Below are 11,586 nucleotides of genomic sequence, written 5' to 3' on the forward strand. Positions count from 1 at the left end.
CCACAATGGGACGCAGGGCTCATCGACAAATATATATATATATGTATATATAATGCAATAAAAAAGAGACCAATGAACCAAATTTAACAACGCGCTACTATTTCCTGTCGATCTGACCGTATCGCCTACTTTTGACTCTTCGTACATACAACTATTGTTCGCTTCTCGCTTCTAATACCTGGCCGTCTAATACTAGAATGGTCAATAGGCTTAATGCGCCAACATCGTTTTAATCCGTTGTTGCCACATTGTAGCCAAACAGCGTTGCCGCGTATGCTCTCTAACAATTGCAATGACAAACACACGAAGACTTCGTTACCCTGCTGAAGACTTCCATGAAGAGGTACTGTTTATTTGCTTGTTGTTCCGTTCCCCTTGCACCTGTCGCTAAGCCTCGCGATTTAAAACGATTCAGCGAATTTGAAGCGTTAAAAGTCGACCGCTTAACTGGCTATTCGCCCCCCAGACACACTACGTTCAAGTAAGTACATACTATAGAAAAGAATTTTAAAATGATTAAAAATCGTATCTTCAGTTGCACGCACAAACTTTTTGAACTTCAACATTGTCGACGTCGACGTCGACCTTGGTATTGACGCATGTTTGTATGCGTTAATGAGACGTTTCCACCCCACACTTCCCCATTTCTTTCGTTACTACCGTCGAAGTATACTAGCGAGATGATGCTGTTGATCGAGGGACGAAACCGTTACGGCAACTGTGGCCTGAGCCTTGGCCATCTGTTGCTGCTGATGTTGTTGCTGTTCGAGTGAGTGGCGCAAGCTAATATGAGTGTCCATGTTGTACTTGAGCGAGGATCGGTGCTCGCAAAATGGGCATGCAAACGGCCGCTCCTGGGTATGGATGAGCATATGACGCCGGACATGAGCCGCTTTTGATAGCCGCTTAAAACACACTGGGCATGTTCGGTCGTCCAATTGTTGACTGGCGTTTAATGAAGTTGACAATGGTGCTATCGAGGCGAGTCCGCCGCCGCCGCCGCCGCCGCCGCCGCCGCCGCCACCGCCGCCGCCGCCGCCGCCGCCACCGCCCGGAGCCGAGTCGCTGTATGTGGGTGGCAGAGGTCCCAAATCGAACGACTGATTTGGCCAGACGTCAACATCAATGCAAACGCCACTGTTTCCACCTGAAGTAGACGCCAAGAGGGCGAAAAAAATATACTTTAGTACACGAACGCAAGCCAGCGGAACACAATTATATATAGATGAGCAAATGAAAGTCGACTGACTATGCGAACAGTAAAGTGGAGCACTATAACTATACCACGCAAAATGGTTATTGATTAGGATTCCGCTTTTTCCCTCTAGCTCTCTCTCTCTCTCTCTCTCTCTCTCTTATACACGCTCACACACGCACACGCACGCACACACACACACACACAGGAGTCGATTTATTTTGGCCAAAATCGAGATCCTGGACGAATGAACATTCTATTTCCAAAACACGAACACACGCTGCTTTAGAGCAAGGCTCCAGAAGCGTTCCGAATACGCGACGAGTCTAGGCTGAATATGGCCTGACCTGAAACCCGTGCGCAGGTGGGCCTAACCGGCCGAACAGCGCAATAGCACCACTGAAAGAAAAATGTTGGCGTTAGAAGACGGAGAAGCAGCTCAGTCTATGTATATGCGATAACTGCGTATGTTTACTTTCACACCGTAGTTCACAATATGAATCAGTATATAGCCCTCTTAATTACATATAATGAACAAATGACTTCTATTTTTATTATTTATCGTGCACAATCAAGTTAAAATACTCCGCTTTGCCACGTTATCTAGCCAACATACGTCAATTTTTAGTATTTTTGATTTGTTAATTTTTCCAACATTTATAACAAATGAAATTTCCAGCAAATTGTCGTATTTTAGCAAAAGCAATGCTAAATAAAACCATACCCAGAGGTATAAGAACCGATTTCTAAGTGCTTTGACGAGAAACACTTGCTTACTTTGCAAGCTCCATATGTACAGATATAGGATACGAAAGAGTTCCTTAACCCTAATAATTGAATATAATAATTGAAAAATACGAATAATAATTGGCTTACCTAAGCCAAAAAGTCTTCCCCTATTATATACCTCTCTAATTGAAGATGTTAGATACAATGGCGTGAGCTCCCTCGTCGTTCTCATTACAGAATATTTACATTAGCCTACATGACTTTTCCTCCTTAGTACCGCAGTATCATCTCAACCGCTTTACATAATGGGAACATCGTGTCATTTTTTTCCGTAATATCAAGTGTTTTTTTTTTCAACATGGTTGGCTGGCAAATTTCGTGTGTCCAGTTTTCTCAAAATGGCCACGATCCAGCATCAAGCCAAATATGACAGGATATAGTACTTTATCTGTCGTAGATACAGCTGGCGGTCCTGCAGTGTTGCACAGCTTCCTATCGTAACTGCGTTTATTTGCAGTCACGTCATTGTTCATGTTTGTACACGTATGTATGTTCCTATGTACTATATGGTTGTGCTTTTAGAAGAATACATATCGAACAATTTGCCTTGACGGATAGAATTTGTAGAAAAAATTGATGCTTTCTTTATTAGGATTTATCGATGTTGACACAATTGTCCTAGTGTCATCCGATGTAAAGCTTCTCTAATCGGACGATTGATAAAAACTACCGAGATTTTTAGGAAGTGATATTGACTATGCACGTGTTGTTCCAAATTGCCGTTTTGAGACGCCTCGTAGCTGCTGTTATAGGACCACTCGCGGGTGTGTATCCTCATATGCTGAATCGGGCCGATCCTATTAGGAAAAATGTTCGAACAGAGAGGATAAATTTTGTTGGATACTTTAGATCGTCGATTGCTAACATCAGTGGAGCCATTCTTTTGGTCAATTGGAGGGTCAACAGGTTTAGCTGGAAGTTCATCGTTAGCTGGTTCCCGCGTCACTGGATTCGTGTTCTTTGTTACCTGTTACTCGTGTTTGTTACCTTGAGGACACCATTATCACAACAATAACGTTCGCTACTCTGGGATTGGGTATGTCCTGTTTGCACAGCGCCGACGACGACAGCAAGTCTACTTCCTGAGTGTGATTTGCCGCTGGCCAGGACCAAGTTAAATCCGTTGATCCTACTGTAATGAAATTATCACAACGTTAAAACCGCAATGAAAATAAGGGAAACACTTAGCCGTTTCATTTTGATTCATATGAGTATCGGCAGACATTTCCCTGTTCATCTCAGTGTTCGTGCTAAGGAAGGAAAAGTGCATTTCGTCTGAAGTGGATTTTTCTTCTTGACTGGGTAACGTAAAAACATGTTAAGTTGATACGGGATGATACTTGGACCAGCTATGACTTCTTACAATAGACATTTTGAACGATGTGATCGTTGTTTCTAATGGCTGCCTGAATAAGAGTCATGAACTCTGTTCGGGCAGGTCGCTTTCAGCAGAGACATCGCAGCGAACGTCCGTCGGCTAGGACATGTTAATTAATGCTCCTATTGAATGCCTGAAAGAACATGTTAGTGATAAGACCCGATCTTCCTCTTTATGATATAAAGATATACAGTCATCTGTTGAAGACAGTTCTTTGTACTTATTTGAAACAACTGCTGCAAAACAACACCGAAAACGGATAATAAATAAAGGTAAGTTTGCTATATGAAGCTCGTCATCTTTCGCTCTGATTTGCACCCTGGTATATTTTAACGCACGATAAATAGATATGCGGAAGACAATGATGACAATCTCAGTCTTTGTTTACTATACGTTGCACATAGATATATAATTTATTTTTTTTTTTTGGATTTTATACACAATTTTGCCTGCTACACGTTACTCACGTTTACTACCCGAAAAACAAAGATAATAGTGCGATCAAAGCCGTATTATAATCGATACCTTAACTAATAGATAGCAATATAGTACATGAAAATGGATAAAAAGCTCTTAGCGTACTGCAATCACATCGCAATGCTAAATAATGCCTCCAAACCCTGTCTGCCACCGAAAGCAAGCAATCGCTTAATATCTCGTTCTCTCATGTTCCCACGACGTCTGGTCCTTCATTCCGCCCTGCACCGCCGTTTGACCTATCGAAGCACTTTGTATGCGTCGAGTACTCAGGAAATTACTTTTGAAAAGGCTAGATGAGTTACAACAAACAAACATCGGCGGCAAAAATGAACATTTATAGAACTACCATTGAAAATTGATATTTTTGAGTTTACCGTGCAGCGAAGGCTTATCCATGCTGATAAAAGGCCACTCCTTAACGAATATTCGTTGACAAAATTTAGTTTTTTAAGGCAATGAAGGGTAGGCTCAAGTAATCCAAAATTGTCTTTAGTTTGTCGCCCGTCTCCGCGATGCATTTAACGAAATGGTGTTCACTTAGAGTGCTCATATTTATTAATATATTTACCATATTGACTAGTAACGTTCTCCTAATTCTGGGTAAAAAAAAACGTCCCTAACCTATGGTTTGCCATCGTTACGAATATCATCCCTACGGATCATGTTAATTTTTAGTCCCGATTTTTTTGTTAACGTATCATTATTCTGGTCGTTGCACATTTGAGCTCTCGCACAGATGAGTAAGATGGGACTCGAAACTCATTTACGATCCATTGTAACAACTGGCCTGTTTGTCAAATAGATATTTACCAACTCAATTTCTCAGGCTGGATAATACCACAAAGCGTCCTATTATACATGTAGCAGGTTCAAGGGCATATAATCAATATCTTCTGCTGTTTATAAATTAACACAACCGTATGTGGAAATTCGGATTAAGAATGCTACTGTTTCGTTGTGTCTCCGTGATTTTTTGATGGTTGAAGGGGTTACACCGAAGATCTATTTATTGATACATTTTTTCCACCTTCCAGAACGACATATGGTAAGTTAGAAAGTGACGCACAAGTTTCAGTTGGTGAAAGCTAGTACGTGAAAGAATAATCCGTATAACTATACGAGTACACACTTATCGCAACTTTTCATGTAGTGTATCCAGGCTTTCTTAGCGGTACGCTGGCAATTAACTTTAACCAGATACGCGCGAGATTTGAATTTGTTTGCAAGTCATCGATCTGATCACTATTCTTGTTGCTTTCTAGCTAATAATTTGCCCTTCTTTTTATCCGAAATCTTGAATGCTTCATGTTTAGCATCCGTTTTAATTCATCTAGACGCGTCAGTCTTTTAAGTGTTTATCTCAAACATTCCGAACCTTCTTAGCCACATGATTAAATACCGAGTTAGGCCGCTCCTTTTAAACGTGTAGAATTATATGACCGTTATTTTTATTAAGATGTTAGGCTTATTGAAGGGCGACACGCATGCGCTCTTCATCCTCCATCGCCTCCATAAGCCAAGTAACTTCGTTGCTGTTTGGGTTGACTTTGTGAACATTGCGCATATGCCGACAGAGATGGTCAGATCGAAGGAACGTCTTATCGCACACACTGCAGCCATATGGTCGTTCGTTGGTATGACCACGCATATGAACCCGAAGATGCCATGTTGTCGAAAAATCTTTGCCGCAGATCGAGCACGCGGGTCGATCACCTAAAGCAGTAGCGAAACCAAACAAATGCGTGCATGGATTTGAAACAGAATCATTGGATGAAAAATCATTAGTATACATTATTACCTTAAACTAATTATAAACGCATAACTGCCTACACGTTTATATTACTGAGACTTCTAACGACGACCGATTAAAAGATCTATTAAGCCAATAGCATCTGTGGATTATATACCTGAGCTCGTACTCGTCGATGGGGTCGTTGTTCCGCTTGTGGCTACGAGGCTGTTGTTAGCTTTGGTAAATGCCTCGAGAGCGCCAGTTAATGAAACGACAAGGGGGATCACAGTACCGCTAGTTGTAGTATTGTCACCTTGAAGTTGCATCGTCATTAAGTTTCCCACAGGAATAACGAAGAGAGTGAGAGATGCGCATGAGACTTTCAAGAGACGGTATGTGAATAGCATCTTTCAATCGTATTGTCAGATCGATCATAATGGCTTAATGTTACAGAAATGATAAAAACCTTCACCCTTCGAGAAGCTGATCTGATTGCGGAAAGCCATCAGCAGGAAGGTGACCAGCTCAGCAAGCTAGGCTTGAGTCTAAACGGTATCTGAGAGTTGAATGCTAGCCGTATGACAGACTGCATTAGGACCGGAAGATCTAGTCCTAAGGACTATCATTGCTAAGGCAAATACGTTTAAGACAAGCCAGTGTCGAAATGAAAAACCGCAAAGGACAGTAAGTATGCGCATTTATTACTTCATCAATTCGTTCGTAGAACTAAGTTAGATGAAACAGGTCACCCGCTCATAGCCTAGCTATATAATACCGATTGACGTACCAGCCGTATTTCCTCGACTGGGCATCGTCTCACCACCTCAGCGACTCGAGTCGAGTTGTTTAGTCTGAAATAAAAAATCGCAATTAGTTGAGCCCGAATTAGGTTTGAATTGAAAATAAAGTAAACCATATATATAATTTACATAGTATACCAATATCGATAACTATTGTGAAAATGTTCGCTCAAAAACATTTTGGTATTGCGGGCAAAACAGATTCACGTTTGTCCAGGTGTCACTAGCTTATCTCAACTTGTAATTACTTAATTAGGATATTACACTTAATTAAGGGCAGGAGTATTATTCCGTATAAAAATAGCGACTTTATTCTTTAGTCTTCATGTCTGTCGCATGTCGTTCCTGTGTTTCAGTTTACAACGATGATCACTGTGGTTACCATCCCTTATCCTTACGAGGATATTTTTTAATAACTATCCTAACAAGTGATAAACTGGCCTTTTGTCTGGAGAAAGGGCAGTTTCCATTATCTACTACTACTACTACTTGTTTCCCTTTTGGCACTCAACATTTATCTGGCGGTGGTGATAATTGATGGTCTGATACTCATTGACCCAAATGTATGTCTGAAGTGTTGATAGAAATTGCTATATGGCACCTCATGAAGCCAGGCTATTTGACAGATCTGCAATAATACTAGGGTAACAATGAGCTCCAACGCAAACGATTGAGTGTGACAACCTAAGAGGCGGACAATTCCCTTTGATTGGTGATGATTCTCTTACCAACAACATCAGATATCGAGCTTAGTATAATTAGGGGACGAACTCGGTCTTTTGCTTCCGACGAAATGATCATTAAAATGTCCATTAACTATTTTAGCTACCAACAGCGGATTAGTGCTCGTATTATAAACGAATATTATCTGTTCTATTTACACTATCTCTCTATAAAACGATTGCAACCCATTAATCTTAGGATATATGCAAATAGCTGCCATTTCAACGGGGTATTTTGTCCCTATACCTATATGGGGTATTATTATCCACTATAGCTAGAGCGAATTTAGATCTGTACAGAGCTAAAGAGGCCGCTGTAGACGAATTCTCCACCCATAGAACTTCCGCAAACATTACTGCTCACAAAACAGGACCCTTCATCCCGCACTCAGCCAGATTTCTACCCGTTACGAGGCTCGAGCGTAGCTGGAAATCGTTTTCAGACACTAGATGTATGGATTCATGCATAATATTGTATCAGGATCATAGCAGCATGGACGTTTCAACAGGTACGTATACATGGCAGCGTAATTGATCTAATTAAAATAGTTGTGGTACTCTACCTAAAAATGGTACCTAAAAAAGAAGCGGAAATGGGGCGTCTACATGATACTGTTTTTATCACTAGGTAAATCACTACCGAGTCGACGTACTTCGTCGTAAGAAATAATCTTTGTTCACGATTTAACCTTTCTTCAACGAAAACAAGCATAGCAAATGTACAAATTAATTTTATATTTCAAAAATCCAGTAATTTGAATTCTGTCGAATATGACAGGAGGCTGTAGTTTTACCCTGGACAAAATGAAATCATTAGACATTATATCCGTTTCGTTAATTAGTCAACGCCTCTTCCGCGACTGGAACAGGCCATAAATGGTAATTCGCTGTAAAAACCACCCTCCAGCATCGTGCGGCGCGCCCCTTTGCGAGAGAAAAGAATGCAATTGCAAATAGCTCATAGGATAACCATAGTAACATTGTTCTACGTGCTATAAACGCGTTTGTCATATAGGAACTATCTGTATAGGTAATCTATGATTGATTGATTGATTGATTGAGATCATGTCAACTTTTCGTCGTACGAATGACTGAGCGCATCCTCGACGCTGGCGACGACAAGGGCTGGAAAGATCATTTCGTGCGGTTTTTTTTTGCAAAACCTGGAAACATCATTATACCTTCAACAAAAATAAGCTCAGTCAATAAAAATTTCCAGGGCTCCAAGGTCGCGCGGTCTTCTATTTTTAAACAATGCCAACGGGTGACCACTTTATCATCGTGCTTACACCTCTTTTTTTTCCTCTCTATTTTAATTTAAACAAATCCAATAGTGACGTATTGTTCGCATGTACATTTGTTTACCACTTTCGAACTGGCACGCTGTAGATTGTAGTAACAAAAACGTGAGGTAAAGCCTTCCTACAAACCAGTGGCACGCGCGTAATGGAGCCTTTCTATTACAGTAGGTTGCGTATTTCATCTCTAAGCGTGGCTTGATCTCTGCGCATCAATCTAGCCGTTGATGGATTAGACGTCAGCACTATAAAATCTAGTCTAGATTGGTTCAGCTTTGATTTGCTACCTAGATACTGTACAGTGCATTTATAGGTATACGCTCATCGGAGTAGTCACGCTTAATAAAGGAAAAGTATACACGCTATGAACATACATGTTATGGCATCTATACATCGCCAATATCTCACTCATCATACATGTCTACGAATAGAGAGCCCCCGCTCCCCCATCAAACCACTGAGTCGATTTGATTGTTAATCTCCTTAAAGGCCACACAGCAGACACGAATTGCTATGGTGTCTCGCTAGGCGTTTGCCGTACACGGTCCAGTTCTACATAGACAAAATTAACACGCTGCCTTATATTTGAAAGGGGGAATATGTCGAGCATCTCTTACGTTATGGGGGCCGTTGACTGATTTTCTAGGTTCGAAAAATTTCTGTTGAACAGATCAGCTTTCCAGTTGCGAATCCTGGAGAAAATTATCCCATTACCATCGTGATTCGAAGCTCGCCTTCACGCGTAAAAAGCGAAGCTGGTTATTATAAAGTAATTCATCAACCGCTATAGTGTTTGGCGCAGTGAATGGTTTTGTGCTCGCGAGATCTCCGACATCTTTTCAACAATCTCATAGTTCCTGCGCCGAGGTAACAGCTAGTCCAGGCTTTTCCCCATTCCTGGATTAGCTTCAAAGAATTCGAGATCTTCCGCCTCACGAATCGTGGACGATCGCCGTCCTGCCCTTGATCCATTTCAAAATATTAGACATTAATGGCAATCAGGGAGATACAAAATCAGTGGACTATTAGGGTATGCTTAATATGCTGCAGGATATATGTGGCTATGTAACATTTGTACTTTCCCAATACATATATACGTTGGACAAAATGTTTCCAGTAGGCATCAATCATTTATCAAAATACGATCATCATCGTCATTATGCTTGTCTTCATTTTAGTTGAAAGGAACTAGCGAGGGTCTCTTATTCTGCATGTACTTATGGTGAATGCCTTCAATGTGTTTCTTCAAGGCGCCGAGCTGTGTGGCACGATAGTCGCAGAACTGACATGCATAGGGTCGTTCACCCGTATGACTACGCATGTGGATCCTGTACGAAAACAGCAAAAATCGATCGAGCTTTTAAAAATCGTGTCTTACAAGTGTGCTGTTCTACTTGACGCTTCGGCCATTAGTCCTCGTAACAGCCGCGTTTTCTTCTAGAGCAATATTGATATTTGTAGCAAATTCAATCGTAAATAGTACAACTCAAAAGGCGCTATCCTTAGCATACTATCCTGCAAGAATGTAATCTAATTTCGTAGCTTTTACATTGATTTTGGAAAAAATGTAACTCCTCAGAAGCAATAGTCCTTCAGCACGTGAGTGAATTGCAAGTATAAAATTTTCTGTTGTCGTAATTCCTTACCTCAGATGACTGGGTGACTGAAACTGCTTTCCACATACTTCACAATGGTGACGACGCGGATTTAGTTGGCCATTCAGTATGAAGCCAGCGAGACACGATGTACCAGCGCTGCTAGCGTTGTTCTGAGAAGCAGAGGAACTTTGGACGGAGCAGGTCGACAATGCAGTTGCGGCAGGTGACGGGGGAAGTGAAAGGACAATGTTGCTGGAAGCTGCAGCAACGACAGCGGCTTGTTGAAGGCCCTGAAGCGTCTCCAAAGCTTGAACAGCCTCGGGACTAGGCCCGGCATTGACCGATCCCCCAGGACCACCAGCAACACTTGTCTGAGACAAACCCAACTTCGCTAGAAGGTTCGGAGGAAGCGGAAAATTTCCCGACGCTGCGGCGGACGCTAGAAACATTGACAGACATAAATCACAACAACGAACAAACATACGCAACAAAGCGACATTGCTACCCGCGTCAGCATTTGAGAATTACATATAGTCCTCTATGAACGAGAAACACGGAAGAAAGCGTTTCCGCGCATGCAAAATATAGTCTTTGTAGTTTAATTATGTTCTTTTTATTGGCGGTTTGCTGAATGTACCGTTACAGTTTGCATGCCTAACGTTTAACTGGTGTGGATACCATGAGTAGGGCTGCGAAGAAGAGATAGGTAGTCATTGTCTATACTGACTAGTTGTTGAAAAGGGTTACAGTCGGACAAAAAGATTCACGTCTAAAAAAAGGTCGAACGCTTTTGTATATCATGGCCTGGATAGAAGATAGAGCATTGCAAACGACACTCAGCGTTCGAAGTAACGGCTGCAGTCTTAATCTTAGATGCTAAAATGAAAATATTTAGCTGAGGTGACCATCATACTAGAGGGAACTCTCTGTCTAGTAATACTATTTAGACATTAGTTCATGTATTTCAAGTCAAAGGAAGCGACAATTTCAAATCAACCAAATGCGTTACATTGGATAAACCCCATGCAGTCTCTGCATGAAGCACATCCCAATCTTTCAAGTGTTAGCCCCTTCTAGCAAAAACATCAGTGGGCAAATTCTGTAGATAATTTTATTCCGCACACAATATAGTAATGTACATATTCAGTTCTGAGGTTTGAAGAAAAGGTCAGCCAGTCGGTCTTCTTCATTCCATAGCGTAGATTCAATATTTGTTTTGGCAAACAAACGAATCGGCAATCCAGCCATGTAAACAGAAATCGTGTTCTGTTGACGACAGCAGAGTATCTGTAATGTAAACATGTTTTATTAGTAACATATACATGTTTTGTATGTTTTATTATCGAATGTATGCTTGCTATTGAATGACTGTTGTCGTCATAGAAACTTGTGTTTTATATTTCGTAATAGTTTAACGATCGCACCACACACGACACAAACACAAGCAAAAAAAGTAGATGTTTATAAGCAAGAACTAGTACAGACTTAAGATCATTATCATTCGCCACCATTTTAAAATACTACGTCTACCAAAGAAAAACACTAAGGCGGAGCAGACCGAATAACACATACATTTCTTATTTATTACTATATA

The 11,586-nt window shown here is 41.1% G+C and overlaps 1 protein-coding gene across 3 annotated transcripts; it reads right to left on the reverse strand.

Moving 5' to 3' along the window:
* Positions 1 to 3,739: 3,739 nt before the first annotated feature.
* On the reverse strand, positions 3,740 to 11,529 carry LOC111250323 (uncharacterized). Of its 3 annotated transcripts, XM_086988607.1 has the most exons (4): positions 10,041 to 11,504; positions 6,362 to 9,722; positions 5,750 to 5,887; positions 3,740 to 5,555 (listed from the first exon to the last, which is right to left on the reverse strand). In XM_086988607.1, exons 2-4 carry the CDS (start codon positions 6,384 to 6,386, stop codon positions 5,308 to 5,310), a joined length of 411 nt encoding a protein of 136 aa, XP_086844733.1. In that variant the 5' UTR covers positions 6,387 to 9,722; positions 10,041 to 11,504; the 3' UTR covers positions 3,740 to 5,307. The 3 variants fall into 3 exon arrangements, with proteins under 3 accessions (XP_086844733.1, XP_086844732.1, XP_022661111.1); XM_086988606.1 differs by having other exon boundaries at positions 5,750 to 9,722; positions 10,041 to 11,499; XM_022805376.2 differs by lacking the exons at positions 3,740 to 5,555; positions 5,750 to 5,887 and having other exon boundaries at positions 6,645 to 9,722; positions 10,041 to 11,529.
* Positions 11,530 to 11,586: the final 57 nt, after the last annotated feature.

Source organism: Varroa destructor, unplaced genomic scaffold, assembly GCF_002443255.2.
Source record: "Varroa destructor unplaced genomic scaffold, Vdes_3.0 BEIS01000004.1, whole genome shotgun sequence".
In the NCBI taxonomy this organism is placed as follows: Eukaryota; Metazoa; Arthropoda; class Arachnida; order Mesostigmata; family Varroidae; genus Varroa; species Varroa destructor.

What these genes read in the sequence shown, in the direction of transcription:
- LOC111250323 (XM_022805376.2), bottom strand. Translation starts at nt 10,474, where the DNA reads ATGTTTGTTCGTTGTTGTGATTTATGTCTGTCAATGTTTCTAGCGTCC. An exon ending in CAGTCACCCAGTCATCTGAG is followed by an intron (nt 9,723 to 10,040) that starts GTAAGGAATTAC and finishes GTTTTCGTACAG; the next exon opens with GATCCACATGCGTAGTCATA.